The sequence below is a fragment of the Anastrepha obliqua genome, chromosome 5 (assembly GCF_027943255.1).
Source record: "Anastrepha obliqua isolate idAnaObli1 chromosome 5, idAnaObli1_1.0, whole genome shotgun sequence".
Taxonomy (NCBI): Eukaryota; Metazoa; Arthropoda; class Insecta; order Diptera; family Tephritidae; genus Anastrepha; species Anastrepha obliqua.
This window is the reverse complement of record NC_072896.1, coordinates 90062904-90089633: the sequence shown is the minus strand read 5'-3', so window position 1 is coordinate 90089633 and position 26730 is coordinate 90062904. Positions and strand designations below refer to the sequence as shown.

The 26730-nt window shown below is 35.3% G+C and overlaps 1 protein-coding gene across 2 annotated transcripts; it reads left to right on the top strand.

Moving 5' to 3' along the window:
• Positions 1-1604: 1604 nt before the first annotated feature.
• LOC129247213 (major facilitator superfamily domain-containing protein 1-like) lies at positions 1605-22636 on the top strand. 2 transcript variants are annotated; one of them, XM_054886237.1, is made up of 8 exons: positions 1605-1760; positions 14354-15401; positions 19627-20154; positions 20238-20403; positions 20490-20801; positions 20878-20996; positions 21092-21191; positions 21305-22636. In XM_054886237.1, exons 2-8 carry the CDS (start codon positions 15206-15208, stop codon positions 21366-21368), a joined length of 1485 nt encoding a protein of 494 aa, XP_054742212.1. In that variant the 5' UTR covers positions 1605-1760; positions 14354-15205; the 3' UTR covers positions 21369-22636. The 2 variants fall into 2 exon arrangements, with proteins under 2 accessions (XP_054742212.1, XP_054742213.1); XM_054886238.1 differs by having other exon boundaries at positions 21092-21233.
• The last annotated feature ends 4094 nt before the right edge of the window (positions 22637-26730 follow it).

Genomic DNA, 26730 nt, shown 5'->3' with positions numbered 1-26730 from the left:
AACCTCCGAGTGTCTGCCATAAAAAAGCTCCTCATAAAAATATCTGCCGTTCGGAGTCGGCTTAAAACTGTAGGTCCCTCCAATTTTGGAATAACATCAAGACGCACACCACAAATAGGAGGAGGAGCTCGCCCAAACACCCAAAAAGGGTGTACGCGCCTATATATAATTAAATTCAAGATAACATTGCAATAGTAAAGTTTTGCAAAGTAAACCTTATTGGAATATTTTTGTTAATTTTTTAAAAAAATACTTTACTTGTTCAATTAATTGCTGAAAAAGGTATGAGGTATCATTATTATCATCATCGTTTGGCGCTACAGCCTCTTGAGAGTTTTGGCCTGCTGAATATTACACCTCCATGCTGCTCTCTCCGTTGGCGCTTCCTTCCAGTTCTTTAGATTAAGCTGTTCCAAGTCTTCTTTCAGTTCATCTATCCACCTCGATATTGGTCCTCCTCTTGCTTTATTTGTGTATGCAAAATTTTCCTTTGGGCTCTTGAACTGTCAATTCTCATAACGTTTTACCTATCCATCGCATTCCCTACGTTTTAATGTAACGTACTATATTTTTGCTATTAATGAGTTCGTCCAGTTCACCATCCCATCGCATGCACCATTCGTCTTGTGTAGTTCTGACTGCGCCAAATATTGTTCTGAAAACCTCCCGCTAAAATATTTGCAGATTTTGCTTATATTTTTCTCTCAACGTCCATGTTTCAGCTCCAGCACACAACCGGTCGAATTACGGTTTTATATAGTGCCAGCTTGCTGGGGCTATTAAGAAGTTTTGATTTGAGAAGTATTGTAAATGAGGCGTACGCTCTATTAGCTGCATGTATTAGTTATTCTATAGTAAGACTCCTCGAATTATCTGTCGCCAGTTTGCAGCCTAGATATGTGAACGTGCTTACTACTTGAAATTTGTATCTTTTAATAGCAACTTCTTTTGATGGAGTTATGAGGTATATGCATTAAAAAGTATAGCAATTGGCTTTGCTCTCGCATCCATTTAAGCTTTTTTCAAGGTATTACCATTTCTTTAAATAGAGACTTGTAACTTTCAATCTTGATAGCTCCTTTTATTTTCACTTTTGTTATTAAAAAACTTATTTCAAATAAATACATTATATTATAAGCATTTAAATTTGCACAATAGTATTAGATTATGGATTTTATTAAATTATATATCATCCCCTTAGTATAACAATAGTCTATGTGCTCATAGGCTATTATTTTTTTATTGAATTTTTGGATTCTCCATCGTCGATTTTATATGTGGTCAAAATTTTGTCAAATTCTAGTTCCACAAAATGGGTCAAAACGTCAGTCAAAAATAATAAATATTTACCGACATAACGAGATTTGAGTGAGAGCTACTTTCGACAAAAAGTTTGAAATTCATTTTCTCAAAACATCAAAAAATGTATAGGCTATTTTAATACTAAGGGGATATATGTTATCATTCTTGATATTCAAATAAGTTTGCGCAATTTTCGTTTAAACTTTCCGATTGAATGTTAAAAAGTGCAACCCTGCCTTTAGACAAATATGTAAAGCAAAACAAAATTAATGGTGGAAGCGAAGTCAAAGAAAATCGGAATTAATAAAGCAGAAGAAAGGCAACAAAAAACTGGTTATAGTAGACAATTTTTAGTGCATCATCAATAATATATATTTAAATATCTTCTTCTGGTATTTTAGTGTTATAATTTAATAAACATTTTCCACATTATTTACAAAAAACTTTCTAATAACGAGGTGAGTTTTTTAATATTAAGAATAACTTTTTTATTTTTGATCGAGGGATCAGACGCATTACTTCTAGGCTGATTAATTGCGTTCTTTGTTTCTTCTGTTGTTGAAGAGCTGTATGGTACTCGTGTTAACAAATATAATATTTTTTGACCAAAACGCAAATATTGGCGTAAAATTGCATATGCAGGAACGCTGGTATGGACACCTAAAGACAATGCATATGCAAGTGTGTTTGTAAAATCAATAATTTAAGTACATATGCAAGAAAATATTACATAAATTTTGCAAGAAGACATATGTACCTATAATAGGGTGTATTAAATTCCAGACATATTCACGTACGTATCTATCTACCTAAGATCAGCTTTTAGATGCTGCAAAATTTATGGTAATATGCCAGTCTTTCATATTTACATACACTTTCTCAAAGTCAAGGCGATATACATACATATGTATGCACGTATATATACATCGCACAAGTTGAAGTACATACATATATAATAACTCTTTTAGATACGTACTTGTTGCATTTCTCTTTATATAAAGGGTGTATTTGTTCGTAGTAATTGTAGAGTTGGAGAACCTAAATCGGCAAAACTGTTGTACGGTTCTCGGCAAGGCGATGCTATAAAATATAATATGTTGGCACGGGAGCAACAAAAATACCTATTTATATTATATGTATTTTGTTTTTGCAATTTGGTGTTTTGATGTCAAAATTTCTATGATAAACAGACATACAAAGCAGAAATCATCTACTTACTGCTACTATCTTGTTTGACTTAAAAAATTAGGCCAGTGCCAAAAATAATATACTGCGAAACTCTCGAGTTTTATAAAAGCGCCTAAAAATTGTGAATTTTCTTATAACACTCCAGCTAAAGATGCATGCGTGGACATTTATTGAGAAATTTTCTAAATTTTTCTAATAGCAAAAAGTGCGCTAAACGTATGAAATATTATTAATTCAGATTCTTTTTAGTTTTGAATTTAAAAAAATTGGCTTTTAGTTAATTTTTCTGATATTAGTGAAATGTGTTGTTTGGCTGAGCAGCGGCGAAGGCTCATTTGACAACTATGACAACACCCGATTCTGCGCTAGATTTTTGGACCTTTGCACGTTGACAACGGCGAATATCGCAGGCGATGGAAAGATGAGCTGTATGAGCTTTACGACGACATGGACATAGCGCAGCGAATAAAGATCCAACGGCTACGTTGACTGGGTCATGTCGTCCGAATGGATACAAACGCTTCGGCTCTGAAAGTATTCGATGCGGTACCAGCTGGTGGTAGCAGAGGAAGAGGAAGGCCTCCTCTGCATTGGAAAGATCAGGTGGAGAAGGACTTGATTTCACTTGGTGTGTCCAACTGGCGCCGGTTAGCACAAGAAAGAAACGACTGGGGCGCTTTGTGTAACTCGGCCAGCGGTTATCGCGTCATTCAATGTTTAAGGAGTTTAATGGAGAAAATAGCGTTGTAAACGAGTTTGCACAAGCCCATATTTTCAAATAAGACAAAGTCAAAGTTCGGCCAAACACCTCAAATAAGTGTAGGCGCCAATTATGTAATTATTTCAATATGGGAATGTGGAAATAATCACGAACGTTTCTCTAAATTTGTGTTTTTCTTGTAGTGCGAGGTGACTCTAGAATCACCGATGTTTGTACAATAAATGATGCTCCGAAAACAGTAAAAGGGTCTCAGGTTACAAAAACGACAGTTAAAAGCAAGTGAGATCTCGTTTACTGTGAAGTAAGCGAGAAATCGCATACTTTCTACTATTAGCGGTCTACACGAGCGAAGTCGCGCTGGTTTCAGCAAGTGAGCGAGCATTTCAAGCAGGTGAAGGCCGTCGATCACTTTACAATCGTTCTAATAATAGCAAAATAAAACAGATACGATAAATAGCACGACTTCCGAATACCCTAAGTGTATACATATATTAAATTCTGTATTTATTTAACTATTTTTCAACTCTTTGAGTAAAATATTTCAAAAATCTGAGGTGATAACACATTTTTCGGATCAAATTCGAATTCAGCGACTCATAGCTAATCACTTGCCAGTGATATCCAAAATATATATGTAATGTAATGTAATGTATAAAGTCATAAATTGTTAAATCACAAGATCTCGGTGGCCAATTGTGATCAACTCTTCGAGAGATAACACCGTCCGGAAACTTTTCCCGTAAAAGATCAATGGTTTCTTTGCTTATGTGGCACGTAGCGCCGTCCTGTTGAAAATAAACGCTGTCCAGATCAATACCATCCAATTGCGGCCATAAAAAATTGTTAATCATCTCTCGATAGCGCAATCCATTCATCTGTAACACCTGTTATTGGAAAACCTTTTACTTTGTTTTGCCTTACTAATAAATAAGCTGAATTTTTTTAAAATCATTTTCAATTATTGTATCCTTGATGATTTTTGGTTTCGTTTCGTTTTGGACCAAACATTTGGTTGCAGTTCGGTTCGGCTCGGCTCGGCTCGGCTTTGGTAACAAAAAGTGATATTTGGTGCGTAGTATTTCATTATTTTTAAACCACGACTATCAACTTTGATTTATTATTTTGTAAAAGTGGTTTTTGGAGAAAAACACATTTAAATAAAAGTAAGGCAATGGTGACGGCCTCTATTCGATTTTTTTTTTTAAGAATCGCATTGCCTTCTTTAAAACTACTTCTTTTGCCAAGTTTGAGGAATTATTCTTTGTTGATAACTGAAATATTACGCCTCATATTTTATTTAGATTTTACAAATACGTTTGCGGTCTTTGAAAAAAAATGTCTTATGATGTGTTACATAACCCCAAATATAGCCAAAAATCATGTTTTTTGTACTTTTAAGCGGGAATGTCTCAAAAATTTGACTTCCCGGAGCTTTTTTGTTTTGTAACAGCATAAGATATTTGCCATACAGTTTTGAAGAATGTTGCTCAAGCGACAGTTCTTGCCAGGATATAAATTCAGGGCGTTCCGGGTAGGTTAGCGTAGAACCGACTGTCGGTGTTTAGTCAGGTGCGAGATTCAGCAAATGAAAAACTTTAAGTATAGTTGTGGCTTCAAAATATGTGTCGGCCTGTGGTATTGTCGTATGTGATAAATTTTTCATTATCAACAATCAGTTTTTCGGTTTCGTTCTGCTTCATGCGAAGTTCGAAGATTCATACTTCGAGTTTTTTATTTCCAAAACTATTTAGTGTTGGATGTTTGTTAACGTAATGGCTGATCTCTCTCAATTTGTTCCATGATGTCATTGACTTTTCCAGTGAGTATGAAAACTAAAAAATTATTTCGCTTCTATTTTTCTAGCCACTGCATTAAGTCGGTAGACTATCTATGTATATATCTAAGTTGGTAAACATTACAAACTTTTAACAGTCTGTATTGCATTTTTAATTTTTTTATAACAAAAAAGCAATGCGTTGTCACAAGATATACTCGAGTCCAAAGCCGTACAGCGGCAATTTGCTACGGAACTTTTTAGACTACCAAATATTTATTTAGCATATACTACTTATATTATATATGTATGAATTTGTAAATGTGTATGTGATTACAAGCGATTACTAGAAAAATATGAACCTACAATTTTATATTATACGTGTTATATGGAGGCATGTTGGGATTTGCTATTACATATTTACTCTAATTGACAAATATTAGCCAGCCATTGCTTCTGGGCAGAATTATAAATTTTAATTTTTCCATCAATAATTATGTGATTAATTGGATTTATTGGTTTTAGTGTCTAGTATGCACATATACATATATACTTGTACCAATGCAATACATATACATATATTTATTCATACACACATATATATGATATATGTGTATACATATAAGTACCTATATAATTACATCCATTATTGGGTGTTTGGTCGAATTCATCATCCTATTTGTGCTGTGATTCTTGCTGTTGATATTTTTTATATTTTTATTATTTTGTTGTATTAAATTTTTTTCACAAAATGGAGAGACCTATAGTTTTATACCTCCTGAGAAATGCAAATGTTTTTTTAAGAGAAGCTTCTTTATGAGACAAATCCATTTCAGAGATTTGCAATTGCCTACCGCTGGATGATCGCTATTACAAAAAACTTGTTCTCTCATTTGGTGTTTCATGCTCGGAGTTACGAACCCGGACTCTACCTAGTGGTAGTCACGTATTAACCCGAGGATGATAGATTACCTGGTTTGGTGTTTAGCTATGGAGAAAAACGATAACTTAGGTTGCCATGTCACTCGGGACTCGACTGCAGAATTCTGCCTGCTCATTTCACACATATTGACCCCCTCGTCTAATCACTCGTTGTTCAGGAGATAACGCACTAACATGAGTTAAAACTGTGTTGATTTTTTTTGTATTGACCAACACAATCTCAGTTTTTCGTAAACAAACCGTTGTCATAACCTCCGGTTATGTCAGCCAATCAGTTGATTCTTTCAAATTCGCTGAGAGCCGGTTGACGGTCTGATATTAGTCACACCTTCTAAATGTTTTTTTCGCCATGGTATCAATCGTTGGCCGCTACCAATGATTACAGATTTATCAGGTTTGGCTTATAACTATGGTAAAAAGCAAAATTGTGATGAGAACTTCGGCTGCCACGTTTCAGGGGGATTGGCACGATCATTCACATGCATTCACACACTCGTCCAATCAGCTGTTGCTCAGACGGCAACGAAGTGACATTGTGTTAATTTTTTTCGTATTTCATTTACACATTCTTAGTTTTTTCGTAAACAAACCGATTTATTACCACGGCTACGTCAGCCTATCAGCTGATTCTGTCAATTCGGTGAGAGCCGACTAACGGTCTGATATTGGCTGATGAAAAGATTTATCATGGGACGCTACCATATACATGTATGCATGTATGTATGTATATTATACCGGATATGTGTAGTACTACCTTAAGCTTTTTAAGCGACATTTGTATGTTTTTTATTGTTATTTCTTTATTTAAAAACAAAGGAATGGAAATACATATCTAAGTATCATACATGCTAGCAAGTAAGTAGTTTTTTTTTTTTAATTTATAAATACTACTTGTCTAATATATGTATGTGCATGCATATACCGGGTGATCCAAATACAGGTATGCAAATATACAACACAATTTACTTTGACTTCATACAAATTTAGATCGACAAGGTCGCTAGATTTACAAAGTTTGCTCTTTAACTATGCTGAAAAAAGAAAATTGTGAGAGGAACATCGGCTGCCATGTCACATGGGATTCTCCCAGCCGATTTCTGCAACGAAGCAACATGCGGGGAGATTGAGTTAATTTTTGTTTTCGTATATCACTAACACAATCTCAGTTTTTTTGTAAACACATCCCAAGTGACGTCAGCCCATCAGCTGATTCTGTTATATTCGCTCAGAGCCGAATAACGGTCTGTTATGGAGCGTAGGTCCAATTATTTTTACCATGAAAAGGAGGTATCCGATACGTACCATTATGTGTATTGTGTCCTTTACTCCTCACAGTACTCCATCCAAATCGAGTTCTTCTATGAAATCTAGGATGGTATTAGGCTGAGATGAAGGTATATATGTACATATGTACATGCGTAGGCCGAAAACATGCAGATAGAAGGTCGTACCCGTACTGGCGACACACTTTGTGTTTCTTATTCGTATTGTCAAACTTAAAGAAGTAAACAACAAAAGCAATGAATGTTGCCGAAAACAATTTTTCCTGTGTGACTGCGAATGAAACATCAAAGGAGAATTTCCAGTGTCACCCTTCCAGACGTCTCTGTGTGTAAATCGGGACTTACGGACTCAAATCTTGTTGCTTTTAATACGAATTTCACCTTGGAAAGCAGATCCAATAAAATTGTTTCGCCAAAAATTATTGTTATTTCGGAGGCTAAGCTAACAAATCAAATTGTGGCTGCAGCGAATCGCTTTTGCGTGCCTCATAGTTGCGTTTTGAGCTCGTTGGATTTCGTTGTGTGGTGTCATTAAGGATTGTCGTTATTAGGTGGTTATCCTAAAACTATTCAAACCCATAAAGTGTATATGGACCGAGTCTATGGTGAAATCAACGCCAATAAAGCTTTGAAAAATTGGCTCGACGGGCTACGCTAAATGACAGAATAAATAATTTAAATGTTTATACCTTTTAAAAATAAACGTATCATAAATAATGTTTTTTCTCTTTAATTCGCTTACAAAAATACTTGTTTTTGAACTACCCGGTATATGTAGTGAGTACCACAATATTTGCATATGCATTAAATTTTCGGGCATACCAATGCAAATTCTGTTTGTTTTGAGTTTAGTTACTGATAACTCGCAAAGTAAAATTTATCGCTGGTGTTTAAGGAATGGTATATAAGGCGCATTTGTGGCTAAGGAAAATTTTAGTAATTTTATTAAGGTCTTGTCTTTCGAGTTGTAGCGAAACCTTAGACAGCCGGGAAGTCCGCAAAAATTATACTGACAACTTTTGAAATTCAAAAATAATTCGTTCCGTTTTCGTGCCCATCACGTCGCTCTCATGGAATATGGGATTTATGTGATAATGCCTTTACTGGCGCGAGCCAGACGGACGAAAGCAACTTCTTTAGTTTATAATCTGTGTGTTTATAACAAACAAATCTCCACCGAAAAGATACTTTTGTAATCAGTGTCATCAGTGCTGCTTTGTGTTGTGTTTAAATAAATATTATATATTATAATAAAAAATATAAATAAAAAATCACAAGCATTGTGCAGTTTAAAAAAAGGTTAAAAAGGAATCGTAAACGAGGTTTGTAAAAAAATTTAACTCAAATTATATTAGGTATGTATGTATAAGCATATACGAGGGTTGTTTAAAAAAAGGGGGCAAAAAAACAAAACTACTTAATTGGTTAAGGTATTATATATTTTTTACCTTTCGACGTAGTTTCCTTTTAGGCTTATACACTTCTCCTTCCGAATCCAAGTCTGAATCACCTCTTCGTTTGAATAAAAACTTTTTTCGCCAGCCATTTCTTCAAATTGGCGAACAAATAGTAGTACGAATGGTCCAAGGGAGCCAAGTTTGGATAATAGGGATGCTGTGGACGAGTTGGAGCCCTATTTACATATGGTTGCAAACCACAACTGCTTAGGCGTGAGCTGGTTGTCGTGATGCTAAAAAGGACTTTTTCGAACATCACTCGACTTCCTCGATTCAAACGAAAGCCAGACGCAAATAAATATACCGATCTGCCTGAAAGTTGGTGAGGTTTCTTCTAAGAGATGCTACTAACTAAACATAAACTCTTTGACTTTGCACACACTTTTCAAACGATCCTCGTATCCACGCCTCGGTAGGTACATAATTTGAGAATAATCGATTGAAGACCTCTTAGTCAGCTAACCGAGGGGTCTAGGCCTTATCCTAGATGACTCTCGGGCTGCAGTGTAAAAAAGTGCAGTGAAAGGCTTGAAAAAATTGGATTGATAACACGGCGGAGTGTCACTTCCGCCGGTTCGACGCCACAGAGTCCATAATAGAAAGGTTTTTTTTTATTTTTTTATTTTTATTGGCGCGTACACCCTTCTTTTGCGTGTTTGGCCGAGGTCCTCCTCCTATTTGTGGTGTGCGTCTTGATGTTGTTCCACAAATGGAGGGACCTACAGTTTCAAGTCGACTCCGAACGGCAGATATTTTTTTATGAGGAGCTTTTCCATGGCAGAAATACACTCGGAGGTTTGCCATTGCCTGCCTAGGGGCGTCCGCTATTAGAAAAAACTTTTTCTTAATTTTTGATCCTTCACCGAGGTTCGAACCGACGTTCTCTCTCTGAATTCCGAATGGTAGTCACGCACCAACCCATTCGGCCACGGCGGCCGCCGTTCAAAGCCATTTTTTTAAATATAAGTCATTCTTGTACTGCTGTGTATAATGTGGACTAGATAGCGCTAAAAAGAGCACAATTTACTAAATACCCAGCGGCACGCTTAGTCCCATGAAAGCTTAGAGTAAAAATACCTCTCCCCATATTACGATCAGTCGTCGTAAGAGGTATTAATACCCTGCCCGCATGTAATGTGTTAATTAATATATCACAAAATGCGACACTGTGTTGACCACTTGTTAAGCTTTACTTAAGTAAAGTCAACTCAAAAATGAGTGTTTTTATCCTCTGGTAAATAAAAAAGTTATTCTATTCTAACTATTATATTAGAGGACTTTTTAATTTTTAATTTAAAGAAAATGTTTTTTCTAAAATCGTTTTCTTACATTTTGATAAAAAAAAAGAAATTAAAAAAAAAACATTAAAAAAAAATTGTTGAAAAAAAATTGTTGAAAAAAAATTTTTTTTTTTTTAAATAGAAGTAATTTTTGAAAAAAAAATTAAAAAAAAATAAATTTTTGACACAAAAAAAATTTGAAAAAAAAGTTTTGAAAAAAATAACTTTTTTTGTTTTACTGGTAAATATATTTAAAAAGTTCATTTTGCATGAAAAATGGAGCAGGAACAAAATATAGAAAATTTCCATACTTTTAATCTGTTATATCTCATGTTTCGATTTTTAATGGATTCTCCAGATATTAGACATTTTTCTGAAATACTTTTGTTTCTTGAAACCAAAACCGTTATTTGGCATTATCTCGAAAACTATATGAAAGATTTTCCGACTTAGCGATTGATTTCACTAGGAGTTTGATGTGGAAGGAAAATCCCAGCTTTGTTAGACCAATTTTTTATAGCCACTTGATTTGTTTTTTTAAGTTGTTTGGTCAAAGGATTACAGATATGTATGTATGTATGTATGTATCTATCTCTGTCTCTATTCTTTCCTATATCTTTCTCTGATACTTTTCTCCTTCCCTCCTTGACTATCTACCCTCTTTCCAGAGCTTTAAATACAATGGGCTTGAGTGTTTTAGGAGCCGTGCTCCTTGGCTCGACCTTTTCAAATTTCAATTTCATGTAGTATAGATGTTTGAAAATTAAAAATATTATTTTGGAGAAAAAGAAATCTATTATTTTAGATTATTATTTTATCACTCCTACTCGTTTTTTTATATGGAAGAAAACCTCCAAAATTGTCAGCACAAAAAATGGTTAAAAATTAACGCGATTTTTGAGCCACTTGCACTTTATTGTAACAAAATTCTATGATTTATAAAACTGCATACCCGAAATTTTTCTAAAAATTCTGAGTAAAATGTTTGATATTTTGATGAAAATTTGCCAAATATTTTAAAATTTTATACAAAGTTCGAAACTTTGCGTTATATGGTTTTTGTTATATGTATGAACTATCTATATATATAAAAATGAAATGATGTTCGTTTGTACGCATTTTTTGGGCCGATACGAGGCCAATTTTATTCGTTCTTTTTTCATATTATAGGGATCCACTAGGGGAAGGTTTTTAGCAAAAAAAAAATTTCTTTCAAATATTTTCTTCATATAAAAAAAAAGAAAAAATCAAAATATTGTACAAAACAAAACTTGCTCGATTCTTAGATTAAAGTAAGTTTCGAATCGACATTCATTTTATGTGTACAACTTTTTTTGAATTTTTCGTTATTGTATACAGAAATTTCAAAAGATTCGAATGAAATTTTTTTTTTTTTTATTTCTTCCATAAAATATTACACCTGTCGTTAGACAATAAGTAATTTGATTTACAAAAAGATAGAATGAGAGTGATATTGAAGGGTCAATGCCCCCAAGCTCATTTAGAAGAAATATATACATATTATTTAAAAACAAGTGGTTAACAAACAATGACATATACGATTAGTTGACAATTGATTACAAGGATTTTGCAAGATCTGTTGGTGTTTGACGGTTAAGCCGACTTTGGGTAGATTTTTCTTTATTTGGTAGTCTTCTCATCATAGGATTTGTATGCGTTAATAGCCTATTTATGTGTCTTCTGCTAGCGCTTTGTATTGTTTCATCAATAGTATCGATGTCAAGGTCGCGATGAATATCTGCGTTAGGTATGTACCAAGGTGCATTAGTTAAGGTCCTAAGTATTTATGAAAATAATGTTTCAATTCAATTGAGCAATGCTTTCTTTGACCAATTCTATATGGAAATGAATGCGTTTGCAAACGATGTTTTCGGCTATGAACAAATGTTGGAATCGAATGAAAAAGGAAAGAAACGCGAAATGATAAAAAAAATTCTTGGAAAATTTAAAATGAATGGTGCTTCATTGGAAAAATTCAAAGGTAATAAGAACATATGTACACAAGATAAAGTTAGAATTCGAATTTTTAGATTTATTTTGTTTATTTCTCATTTTTTCAGAAGTACACCACACAACAACTCATTCCAACTCTGATTTTGAAATCCTGTTGGAATTGGTGATCGATAATTTTGTCACTATAATGGTCAATGGAAATTTGCGTGTATCAGACCCTGCATATTATTTACCATATCAACTTTTTATGGAACATATGGACCAAATGAACACAAAAAAATAATTTAGTTTTGTTTTGATTTTTTGCAACATTTTGGTTTTCAGTTAATACAATAAAAACAATACTGTTTTTTCGTGAATACCAAATTCTAAATTTATTACGTTGTTTGTTTAGAATTTTTTTAGAAAAAAAGTAAATTTTTTGGTTTTGAGGAAATTTGTTTATTGTTGCTATTTGTGAAAGCGTAGATATTTGTAAGTATTTGACTATAATCCTAAAAGTTAATGGAATACCACTATGACACATAGAAAACATTTTTTCAAAGGGGTGTTTTTCGAAAATTATAAAAAAAATTGTTTTCAAAAATTTTGAAGAAATAAAGTAAAATAAAAAAATTTCGAAAGCATGAAATTTTTTCAAAACCAAATTTTCCTCAAAAAGATCAAAGAAATTTCTTCGAAGAGGTGTTTTTCTAAAATTACAAAAAAAAAAATTTCAAAAATTTTAAACAAATAAAATAAAATAAAACTTTTTCAAGGGTATGACATTTTTTCAAAACAAAATTTTCTGAAAACCAAAAAAAATTAAAAAAAAAATGGTGTTTTCAAAGCATTTCATATTCCACTATTAATAGAGAATACATTTTTTCGAGGGGGTGTTTTTCAAAGCGGAAAAAAATCTTTTTTAACAAATCAATTTAAACTTTTACAAAGGTATGAAATTTTTTCAAGAACAAAATTTTCTCAAAAACGTTAAATTAAAAAAAAAAAATAGTTTTTTCAAAATATTTAATTTTCAGCAATTAACTGAGAAGAAATTTGTTAGAGCGAAGTGTTTTTCCAAACATAGTTCAACATTACAAAAACCATGATTGACTCAGCGAAAGAGCAATTTTAGCTGGGAAAAATAAGGACGTCAATGATATAAATTCAGCTATTTTAGATCAAATACCTGGTGACATAGTTGCGTATAAGTCAATGGACACTATTACTGATCAAGATGAGGTCGTAAATTATCCAACTGAATTCTTAAACTCACTCGATTTGCCAGGCTTACCACCTCATAATTTACGATTAAAAATTGGAGCACCGATTATTATGCTGCGCAATAGTAATGTGCCCCGACTTTGCAACGGTACCAGACGCGCTGTGAAGAAGCTAATGGGTAACGTTATCGAAGCAACAATTTTGAAAGGGAAGTACAAAGGAGAAGACATTTTGATACCCTGAATTCCACTGATTCCGGCGGATTTACCATTCGATTTCAAACGTTTGCAGTTCCCTATTCGCCGAATTAATAAGGCGCAAGGACAGTCTCTACAAATGTGCGGTATTAATTTAGAATACCCAATTTTTTCTCATGGACAATTGTATGTAGCTTGCTCACGAGTTGGCAAACCATCGTCATTATTCACGCGAAAGATGAAAAAACCAAAAACGTTGTCTAGCAAAAAGTGTTACAATAAAGTTCGAATGAAATTGTATCAAAGAATTTGCTTTGTTTCGTATTAATTTTATTCTCTTTCAGCAAATCATTGAATTTATCGTCTAGCGAAGCGGGCGAGAGTACGCTAGTATTTTTATAAAAAAATGATGTGTTTATAATTTTGCAATAGGGTGTATATGAGAAGAAATCGTAGAGGAAGAAGTTGTTAGTATTGAGTTAAGTTATTATTGGAACAAGTTACTGTAACGCTGTAGTTCTAATAAGTTGGCGGCAGCTGTACATATATTTACGAATTTGTAGGTACAATCGCCGAACAATACCCTACGTCAGCAAAATATTTGACACTGGCTTATAAATCACATGCCCCAGTAAACTGACGCATACGGCCACCATTAATGCCATCAATACCAATACTATATGTATGTACATATGTATGAGTGTACATAAGAATTTAAGGGAAAATATGAAAAATAGATAATTAAACCTTGTATTTAAATGAATCATGAATCACAAAAGAAATCGTTTTGCACACTTTCCTTTCAGTTGACTAATAGTTTGTATGTCATATGTAAATGTTTGCATGTACGAGTATATGTGTATATGTGTGTACATTTACATAGACTTATTGGTAAACAATGCATTCATTAACTCGAAACTGATTAGCCAGGCATTAGCCTCATAATGCTCCATTTAGTTCCATTTTCTTTTTCTAATAAAATTTTACATTTAATTAATATACTTATTTTATTATTTTTTCTATTTGCAGTTTGAATCGAGGACTCGTCTCACTGCTGCAGTGGAAACATCCCAACAAAGTTGTGTTGCCTTTGTTTTGTACGAGCCTGTGTGTGTTTGGTTGTGTGTGCGCGCTGTGAATTGATTATCGAGCGCAGCCTGAACTGTATTATCGAAAGGAAATATTGCGGGTCTAAGTCCGATAAGCAGAAGACTGTGCCGTCTAGTAGTGGAAACGCACACAAACTCACTTACATGCGCTCACAAGCAAATTAAGACTTTATACGAACAGTCTCAAGTCTGAACAGAGCGGTCAAACGTTTCGTGAAGTATCCAACTTCTCCATACTTAAGCGTTTTTGAATTTATTGGAATTTATTTTTGATAAATATTTTCTGTGGCTTGCGTATAAAAGTGGATGAAGTTACGAAATTGCAAAACAATAACGCCCCTCATCGCGCTCTAAATAAATAAATATATAATAATATAAAATACAATCAATAGTAAAATAAAAATAATCACTATACAACAGACAAACAACGCCAACAATAAACGAATCAACAAAAGCTATAGAGCTGACAAAACAAAACAAATCAAAATCACCCTCTAGGAAGTAGTAGAGTCCGGACAAACCGAATAAGCGATAGCTGATTCCCAGCATCGAGCATCGACGGCGCGCCACTGCACAGTCGCGATAAGCGCTTACAGCAGCGCGCAACACAATTAAATATTGAAATTGATGAAGCAGTTGAAGTTAAGTTAGCGTGACGTTTGCAACATTCACAAAAACTTGCGATAGAAAAACATCAAATTAAAACTGCGAAAAAACGTAACGAAAATAAATTGCAAAGTGTGCCGTGGTTTGCTAATTAATTTGCGCAAAGATGCCTGATGATGTAATGCCAATAGTGGAAAATGAGGAAGCGCGCTCAACATCGCCTGCCTCAATGGCACGGCGCAGCCCGCAAGACAACGAACTGGATTTGCAGCCCAGCGGCTGTGGTTCATCGATGTGCTGCAATCCAGCCAGCGGTGTGCATCGTTTTATCGCCTTGATTTTTATGTGCCTGCTTGGATTCGGTGAGTGAGACGCATCATCGCGTGACTTTGCTTAGAAAATTTCTAGGTCGAGATACGAAATCGTGAAATGTGCCCTTTCAGTTGTGCATTAAGCCGTTTATATTATATGTGACTGTCATTAGCACTTAATTTTTTTAATTTATTATTATTATTTTTTTTTTTTTTTTAATAAGGGTTGATAAGAAATCTGTGCATCGCTTTGTATGTTCTTCCAGTTCGACCCTGAGGTTGTTATGCCTCTGGTTGTGACTACTGATAGCCAGGCGGTATTGCAATCCCCATTGAATTTAAATGGGGCGCATAATTTTTGAAGATTTCACAGAAAAGTGATAAAATTGAAATACTCGCACGGTGGTCGCTGTTTTCGATTGAATCGACGCAGGCTGTCGCAGGCATCTAATACGTGGGCTGAAAAGTCCCGGGCCTAACAAAGAAAATATGTTTTTTTGCTTGTTCAAAATGAGCTTTATTTATTAACACAATTTCCATCAAGAACAACGCAATCATTCCAGCGCCGCTCTAACATATCAATACCACTTTTGTAGAACGATTTATCTTTTGCCTCGAAATAGCGAATAGCCTCAGTTCGAGTGAAATTTATTGCTGGCGATCATTTCTTTTAGGTCTGCGAACAGTCAGCTGGCGCGCTGGGAGCCATATCTGGCGAATACGGTGGATGTGGGAGCAATTCGAAGTTCATTTCATGTAGTTTTCCCATTGTTTTGAATGACTTGAGACAAGGTGCGTTGTCTTGATGAAATGCTCATGCAATATGAAGTTAAGACGTTCTTTTGATTTCTTTACCATGTCAGCTAACTCATGCAAATTCACTTTTCGATCATTCAAAACGATTTCGTGGATTTTTTTCGATGTTTTCTGGTGTTACCGCCTCATCTGGACGTCCACTGCGTTGTGCTTCATCGGTGTCTACGACCACGTTTGAAGTCAGCAAATCATCGTTTTATTGTTGTTTCTGATGGTGCGGAGTGCCCATAACACTTTTCAAGTCATTGCTTTACTTGAGCGTTATTTTTCCCGTTCAAGAAGCAGTATAAAATGAAAACACTAAATTCTTTTTGATCCATTGAAAATATTGAAAATAATAAAAGTAGTGTCACTCTTAGCACAACAATTCACAAACCAATGTATAGAATATCGTGCAATTTTAACAGCTACCTTTTTAAGGTTAGTACTAACTGAAAAAAAAAGGTGAATGCAATAAAACTAGTGCCATTTATGTATTAGGTCGGGGACTTTTCAGCCCATGTGTTAGGGAAGATTATGTTGCCGACTAAAGATTTAACTGCCAGTAGATCGAAACTAAGCAAGAAGATCAATAGAGGTCGTAACTTTCCCAAGACAGTCTCATCTACGATACCAAAAATAATTCGGCATATAGTTAAATTCATTTATAGTGTTGCCACCACCAATTTAACGAGCTTCGCAACGTTCGACCCTACCGGAACATTACGTCTGACCAGACTTTAACTTCACATCTTTCATTTCATTTCCTTTATTTCAAGTCTAAGACATAATAATAGTTTTTGCAGACCTCTTAAACCTCATATGAACTGAAATTACAAAAGATAGTTACACAAATTAAAAGATAAGAGTTTAAAAATTCATAAAATTCCTTCCTTGACACCGAAAAGTCAAGCGGAATCGAACTCGACATCTCAGCGAATTTTGTTACGCACAAAAGCAGTTTAAGATGAAATGTTATTGTTGTTGTAGCAGCATAAACATTCTCCACATACATATGTATGGGGAATTATGCTGGAGTGACAAGTCCCTGGCCTTAAAAGTTAAGTTGAAATGGGTAAGTGTAGCATGGAGTTCTAGTAGAGCAAGGCGAGGGAGTACTATAGGTGGCACCTTCTCCAAACAGTTAGTGTGCAAACAGTGCAAGAAAGTGTGTGTGTGTGCGTATAACTTCTTGTGTTTGGTAGTTTATTTTTATTTTGTTTTTTTTTTGTCGGGTCAGACAAGCAAGTACAACACTCAGACACAGTTAAATCCATTGTACTGCACTCGGATTCACTTTTTAATTTTCTTTGCATCTACTCGACCTCCGAAGAAATCTGAGTAGATCTTGTGGTGCCAAGGAGCCAAGGTGGTCGCTTCTTAAAACATCAGTGCCAAAGACTTCAAGCCTGATTCGAGCGAAGGCGGGGCAGACGCACAGAAATTGATCCGTCGTCGTATCATCCTACTCTCCACATGCTGGACAGAGTGCACTGCCTGAGATGCCCACCTTTTCCATGTGCTTTGCCCATATAAAGTGGCCCGTCACCAGTCCAACCAGCCTCCTACAGTCCACTCTGCTTAGTGACAGGATGAACTGCGACAGTCGGTCGGATATCAGTTTTGTCCATCTGCAGCCTCCCTCAGCCTGCCAAGTACGCTTGTGGGTTAGAGTTTCTATTGCTTTGGCGTACTCTTACTCTTTACAAACAGGAACTACTTGTTCGTTTATTCATGGGGTCTGACGACACAGAGAATTCGGAAAGCGCAACCATGTATTCTATCATCCTTGCTCCGTAACAGAGATAAACAATCAATTTCTTCTTTAATTACACACAAAACAAAATACAGTGAGGGTATAGAACTTCTACTCTGTAGAGACTTTAAATTAATTAAAATCAATGACACACGTAGACCTTTCGTAGGCCCATTGTGATATCACTGGAACTTATCCTTACCCTATCTGTTCCTTTTCAAACCATCCGATAGCTTTAATAAATGAGCAAAGTTTCGTTAGTTTTAGATGCGCTATGTCCGCTACATCAGTTAAAAATACCGTATCAAGAGCGAAGCCTCCTTGTAGCTAAGCTTTCACACTCACATAAAAGGTGTCTGACTGTTTCCTCTTCTTCTGTATTAAGACAGCTTCTACAGAAATCGAAGTACGGGAGTCTTAAGTTTCTAGCGTGGCAGCCTATTAAGGGGTTAGGTGGGTTTCAAAAGCTCAAAATAGGTACATTTTTATGAATTTTTTTTTATTTAATCAACAGAATATTTCATTCCATCAATTTAACACATAAAAGATACATATTTTATAAGTATTTTGTGAAATTTTCATTGAAAAATTTTGAAAATTAAGGCGTGGACACGTCGTCTCCTATGACCCCTCAAAAAAAAGTTCTCTCGGCGTAGTCAGGATAACTCATGACAGATTCATCTGAAATTCAAAAACAAAAAATTTTCTGTTAGTAGATGTTTCAAACTCGTGCTTGGACGAAGGAAAAAAAAAAACAAAAATTACATTTTTGGCGGCGTTGAAAACAAAAAACCCTTATTTTGAGTAGAATTTGTACCCTTCATGCCCTTGAAAAATTACTTGGAATAGAAAAAAAAAATTCCTTCGTTCAAGCACGAGATAATGTTATTCCAAAGATGTGTGCAAAATTTGAACAAAATCGCTTCATAACTTTTCGAGAAATCGTGTCCACCGACTTAAAAAATCGAGTTTTGAGATAAACGCGTTTAAAAACGAAACGCTGCACTGACATGGCCTGATGGGCGGAACTTCTGAAGGGTCTATCTCGTAGAATTTTACTCGGATCAATTTGAAATTTTAGGAGAATATTTTAAACATATTATACTATTTAATAAGACAAAAAAAAATAAATCGATTTTTTGAAATTTTGAAACCCACCTAACCCCTTAAACAATGACCAGTTAATACCCCTATTTTTTTCTTATAGCTCCTCTGTTAAATCTTAACAATTTTTTTGATCGACCGCTGTTCCATTTCGGCCATGTCTGTCTGCTTAGTTCGCATGTTGTGAGGTTTTGCCAGCTTGTATTTATCTTATTGATGGTTTCCCTATCTATAAGTAGTTTACAAGTGGTTATAGGCATAGGTATCAGCTTCTTATCCACTTGGAGGTCAAGCGTTGTACCGGTTCGAGCAAGTTCATCTGCTTTGCAGTTCCATGCTATATTTTTGGATCGGCACTTTATAGGCAATGCCCAACCTTGGCGTATAAATCTGCCTTAGAAGGGCTACTCTTGAACCACGGCTATCATTCAATGGCATACAAATTTACCACTTTGATGAAGCAATTTTTCGATTGGCAGCTGGTGGGAATTTAAAAATGTAGTGAATTTATAAATAATCTTTAATTCCGCAAGATTGGTTCTTATTTCAATTTTCTTCCGAGTAATTGATTACATTTTCATTATTAATCATTTATTATTTAATCATCTCTCTCTTTTCTAGGTTCCTATTTTTGCTACGACAATCCTGGTGCCCTACAAGAGGTCTTCAAGGCTGATCTAAACATTACCACCACGGAATTCACACTCATCTACTCCATCTACTCGTGGCCAAATGTAGTGCTTTGCTTTATTGGCGGCTTCCTCATTGATCGCGTTTTCGGCATACGTCTCGGCACAATCATTTATCTGTTCATTTTGCTTATTGGCCAGTTGATATTCGCTTCTGGTGGACTTTTGGGCACTTTTTGGGTCATGATTTTGGGCCGTTTCATATTCGGCATTGGCGCTGAATCGCTGGCTGTTGCACAAAACAATTATGCTGTGCTGTGGTTCAAGGGCAAGGAGTTGAATATGGTGTTTGGCTTGCAATTGTCGGTGGCACGTTTTGGCAGCACTGTGAACTTTTGGGTGATGCAGCCCATCTATGATTATGTAACGAAATTCTATGAAGGCCATAGAGCAATCGGTGTGGTATTACTGCTGGCGGCGGGCACGTGTGTGTTGTCACTTATATGTGCACTGATCTTAGGTGAGTGGCTGAGTGACTTACGCTTGAATCTGTGTTATGAATAGCACTGCAAATCTAATTAATTTTTTTTTCATACTTTGTAGGCTGGATGGATAAACGTGCGGAGCGCATTTTGCAACGCAACACCAATCCTTCTGGCGAGATTGCCAAACTGAGTGATGTCACGACTTTTAAGGTTACCTTTTGGATGGTTTCAATTATTTGCGTAGCCTACTATGTGGCCATCTTTCCTTTCATCGCTTTGGGAAAGTGAGTAGAGAGCGTTTAAGGCAACTTGCTTTGTTGTTTTTATTGTGGATTGAAACATTTTTGTTAAATTTTTTGAAAATTTCTAGAACTTTCTTCATGCATCGTTTCGACTTAAAGCCGGATCAAGCCAACAACGTCAATTCCATTGTATATTTAATTTCGGCTATTGCATCGCCACTCTTCGGTTTTGTTATCGATAAGACTGGACGCAATGTAACCTGGGTATTTTGTGCTACATTCACCACAATTGGCGCACATGCGCTGCTTGCATTTACGCTGCTAAACCCATACATTGGCATGGTCATTATGGGCCTGTCGTATTCCATGTTGGCCGCCAGTCTATGGCCCTTAGTAGCTTTGATCATTCCTGAGTACCAGCTGGGCACAGCCTATGGATTGTGAGTGATTGCAACAACTATGAAATAATACAATTGAATGCACAGTTATTTACTATTTTCTACATTTTTTGTATAGCTGCCAATCTGTGCAAAATCTTGGACTGGCCATAATTACCATTGTTGCTGGCATAATTGTGGATCGCAGTAATGGCAATTACATTTGGGTTGAGCTCTTCTTTATGGGCTGGCTAACGAGTAGGTTTTATCCACCCACCCACCTCAAATGGGTGTATACTGAAATATTTATTAAATTTTTAAATATTTGTTTTTGTTAATTTTTCCCTCTGCAGTTGCTTTGATTTCAACGTGCGTCATTTGGGGCTACGACAAGAAGACGAAAGGTAACCTGAACATGACGCCAGCACAGCGCACTCAATATGCTAGCGCAATGTATGTGAAATTCTAATGAAATGAAAATGCAAACGCAAACAAGTACATATAAATAGAATTTTTGTTAATCAAATTTGTTGAATACTCGCCTTAACATGCACCTAATTTTACAGGCGTGCTGCGAATCAGGATAACGACGTTTACTCGAGCGATCAGGAACCATTACTGGATGAATAAAAAACACGATCACAAACAGGAAACGAAGGTGTGTGTAGGAGTAGAGAGCAACGGGAAAGGTGGAGGCTGTAAATTGCAGAGGGCCAGGCGGAAAGCACTAATCATAACTGTAGTTAGCAAAATATTGTAAAACGTATGGAAATTAGGCAAAATTGGACTTTAAAATGGTACCACCAACTAACCAACCGGTGCATATCGTTATTAATCAACTCACTATTAAACGAAAAGCTTTCCGCCTATGCATTGTTTGACGCTTGCCAAGTCCTATATGCAACAATGCAATTGCGTGTGTGTGTGTAGCGCTTATGGTGATGCGTTTTTGTTTTTTTTTGTATTTAAATTTGTTTTACGATTTGTGACAAAATTTATTTTTTATAAGACAATTTTTGCTTAACTATATATACTATATACATTTTACCATATAACCAAATTATTTGCTAAGTAAAAAAAATCAAACATTTTCTCTTTTACATGCGAGATATTTTCTTCTTATTGGAATATCTTGTAACTCAAATTTATTAGCTGCAATTAAATCAAAATGTTTAGTTTATAAGTAAACGCCGTAGTAATTTTCCAAATATTTTTAAGTAATTTTTCTATAGATTTTAGAACTTTCATAGCAGCGAAATAATTTTTCAGGCAGCGAAATTATGTAATGACTTGTAATCCAAGAGTTATGCAATTTTAATAACAAAACCATTTGCGATAGATTCCTAAAAAAATGAAGACATTGTAACTGTTTGTTTGTCATAATTGTTTAATATTAGTGAAATACAAAATTTTTTAAACGATTTTAGAGCAAAAATGTATTGATGTAACAACTTAATGTTAACTGATATTTGTATATTAACAATTGAGTCGCTTTAAAACGTGTATTTGTTGTTGATATTGAAATGTACAAGTAAAAACAAATAACAAAAAACAAATAACAAAAAAATCTCATCATACAGTTTTAAGCAAAATAATCACAAGCAAATGATAAAAAATCTAAGTTTCAAATTTCAATATATACCATAAAAATATTTACATATATATTTAAATGTTATTAAAAAAATTTGAATTTGGCTATGTGCAGTAAAGTGGGCGTGGATGAGCGTGAGAAGGGTATTATTATGTGATTTAGCAAAAAACGAAAACATATTAAAAACGACTAAGTAAAATGAAATATGTATTAATAAACCTAACGTATTTACAAGCGCATATGTATAAAAAAGCAAAAACAAAAACAAAAAAGTAAGTAATAAATAAATAAACAGAAAAGCTGCGCAGATACCAGTTTCCTAATTCAGTAGCTGTGAATGAGATTTAGAGCCAGGAAGTTAACTGACAGGTGCAAATTTTCAGCCTATTTGCCTTTTAATTACCAACGCAGCCATACTTTCCAGAGAACGTTAATAGTATAGAGAAGTCTCACGGACTACAAATAGTGTGAATTGTCAAAAATGAAGTCAAACGGCGTTTGTGATGCCACCACACTCAGCGCGACAGCAGAGAAATTCTTAACAGAGTTGAGTGCAGCGAATTCTCATTAAGTATCAGGTCAGTCCATAAGTTCGTGCGCATTTTATCCATAATTTCACTTTTGTACGATTTTTGCATACAAAAAATTATTCGCGGAATATAACGGAACTATTTATATTTTTTTTGATATATTGTACATTCAACAAGTGATTTGAATCGCGGCTAGAAGCACGAGTTGTTAAAAAATAAAATGGAGTCTTCGAACGCTCATAAGTGGCACATTTTGTTTTTTTTTTTATAAAAGTGGTGAAAATGCGACAACTGCTGCTGCAGAAATAAACACTGTTCACGGAGAGGCTACCGTGAGCGTAAGGACTGCGCAAAAGTGGTTTTCAAAAGTCCGAAGTGGTAACTGCGACGTGGAGGATGCCCCGCGCGCTGGTCGTCCTGAAGTCTTTAACTCCGACGCATTGCTCGAACTCGTGGAAGCTGAGCCAAATTTGACAGTCGATATGATAGCTCAGAGGTTAAATTCATCGTATGGAACAGTTTGCAGGCACTTGGTTCAGTTGGGAAAGGTTTCAAAGCTGGGAAAATAGGTTCCGCATAGACTTTCCGTCGCCAAACTTCAGCAGAGAGTGAATGTGTGTTTTTAGCTGCTGCAACGGCTTGAAAATGAAAGTTTTTTTAACCGTATCGTTACTGGTGATGAAAAATGGGTCCTTTACAATAATCCTGTTCGCCAATGGTTAGATAATGATGAAACACCAGAACCGACCCCTGGAGATGGCCTTCACCCCAAGAAGATTCTCCTGTCTATTTGGTGGGATATGAGCGGTATTGTTTATTATGAACTTCTGGAACCAAACCAAACGATAACTGCTGATTCTTATTCCCATTAGCTACCAAACCTGAAAGAGGCACTTAACAAAAATTGACCGTCTTTAGTGAATAGACGCAAAGTTTTGTTTCACCACGACAACGTAAGACCTCATACCGCAAGGCAAACATTAGGCAAGCTGAACGAGCTCGGATGGGAGCTTATGCCGCATCCACCATACTCTCCGGATTTGCACCTTGTGATTATCACCTTTTCCGTGGGATTCAATCCCATATGAGTAACAGAACTACTCCTCAAAAGAAGCTATAAAAAGGGATATCGAAGCGTATTTTGGCTCCAAGGACAAACAATTTTTTGAGCAGGGAATTAAAAATTTGCCTAAACGTTGGGAAGACATTGAAAATAATGAAGAAAAATATATTATTGATTAATAAATACTTTAAACATCTTTTTTATTCATTTTAAAACCACCTTTAAAAAACGCACGAACTGACCTGGGCTGACCTGATATATTGGCTCTGCTCTCTATGTTTGGTGCCTGTAGGCGGTAATCTAATTTCTTAAGGGGTTAGGGGTAGTCAGAGGCACGAAAAAATGATGATTTTCAATAATTTTTTTTTTTTTGCTAGCCAATTGCTTTATTTCACAAAAATAAAAACATAGCATACACATCATGTTTCCACTTGACTTTAGCAAAATTTCAAAAAAAAAATGAATAATTGTAAAAGTTATCGCTGTTTGTGTGGAGCCCGTTTCTTTAGAAGTCCCTTGCGGTGATAATCACAAGTCCTTGGAGATTCATCTAAAATCAATCGGACAAGAGAAACTACATAGTTTTATTAATGGATAATCTTGTGCCTGATCGAAGCTTTTTTTTTGTTTTTCTAAACTAACAATATGGCGGATTCAGGAAGTACCTATTTCTCAGATTTTCGAGAAAAAAACCGACAATTAATTGTTTAAAAAAAAAAATCGAAATTTTTGAAAAAAGTCCTTCGATCAGGTACGAGTTTTTTATGTTTTTCAAAAGCAGTATAAATTTTATTCAAATCTACAAAGCGGTTTTTAAGGTAGTAGTCTGGTCAAATACTAATTTTTTATAAATATTTTTTAGAATTTTTTTGTTTTTTAATAAAAAGCGATCGTTTTGATTTTATAGTATGTTATTATTGACATCAAATAGTATACAAAAACATTTTTGTTTTACATATTTTTTTTGTAGTAGTGTGGCACGCAGCGTCTTAAAAAAAAAATAGGTGGCTTGTCAACAGGATTTTGGCTCTGTTTTTCTCAGTTGCAAATTCTTACAAGTAAAAATCCTCCTTGTAAAAATGTATTCAGTAAAAACTTGTAGCTTCCCATCAAAATGAAATGCCATTTTGCTCTCTCACTTTCGCCTACTTTGCAAGTTTTTTGTATACATGAACACCAAAACTTGATAATTTGTAGGATTTAATTACTCTAAGCTGTCAGCTTTTGTATATAGATTTGGACATTCTAAGGATCATAAGCCAAAAGACAAAATACATTGCTGTTGTTGTTTGCACTCTATTGCCATTACTTTTAGCTCTACTTGCCTTGCTCAATGTGCCTTGGATCGTGTAAAGTATGCAAAGCAGTCAAGACTGTTAGATCGTTCTACGACATTCGGTTCTACGTTACCGGAAGGAGCCGGACTTACAAGTATATCCATTTAAGTGCTGTCAGCATTCCCTTGATATTTATGGGGAATTATTTGCTATTAAAATAAACAACAACAAGGACTTTAGACGCCATTGGGGTGACATCGTATATTTTGCGAAGCGTGAATTTTCATGCGTACTGTACTTACGTGTGAAATAATAAATATGGTTTGCGTCCGGGACGATGAGGCGAAACCGTGCTAGATGTTTTTAAATGCTTGCTGTGATGCATTGTGCGCTCTTGGTAGAAATCGTAATTGAAGCTGAGGGCAGCAGAAATTTTTTTTTCATTTTAAATCTTTTAAATTAATAATTAGTTATTAATTATTATTATTATTTTTTTTCCACGCATTTCGCAATATTCAAAAATTTACTAGACCAAGAATATATTGAGCAAACTTAGCGGAATATGAAAGAGGGTGCAGTTTTTGTTTTTATATAAAAACAAAACCACATCATTTTTACAGTTAAATAATTAACACCATTTTTTGGTGTTTGGCCGAGCTCCTCCTCCTCTTGATATTGTTCCACAAATGGAGGATATTGATATTGTTGCACAAATGGAGGAAGCTACAGTTTCAAGCCGACTCCGAACGGCAGACAATTTTATGAGGAGCTTTTTCATGACAGAAATACACTCGGAGGTTTGCCATTGCCTGTCGAGGGGCGACCGCTATTAGAAAAACTGATCGTTTTTGTGTATTGGGTAATCCATATTGAAATTTTTTGACAAATATTTGCATATAAAGTTTCAGTCCTCAATTTCCCTACCTGAAAGGAGTTTTTGGAGTTTTTTTAAGAAGTGGTCAAATGGACCTGGTAAAGGTTAAACATCATCGGCCTTAACAACCGCACTGTTTGTTCTACCTTTTCCAAATTGGATAAAGAGCAAAGCGAATGGGTCTGGTGGTGAACAGCGGCAAGAAGAAGACGAAGCACTTCCTGCCATTAGGCATCCTCGCGTATCGGCACCCAAGTCACTGTTGACAGTCATGATTTCGAGGCTGTAAAAGACTTCGTTTATTTAGGAACCAGCATTAAAACCGTTTAAAATATCAGCCCTGAAATCCAACGCAGAATCTCTCTTGCCAACAAGTGTCACTTTGGACTAAGTACGCAATGAAGTAGTAAAGACTTCTCTCGACGAACAAAACTAACGCCCTACAAGGCTCTCATCATGCCCGTTCTGACGTATAGCGCAGAAGCTTGATTGATGGCAATATCCGATGAGGCATCGCTTGGAGTGTTTGAGAGAAAGATTCTGCGTAAAGTTTTGGACCTTTGCACGATGACAACGGCGAATATCGCCGGCGATGGAACAATGAGCTGTATGAGCTTTAAAACGACATAGACATAGAGCAGCGACTAAAGATTCAGT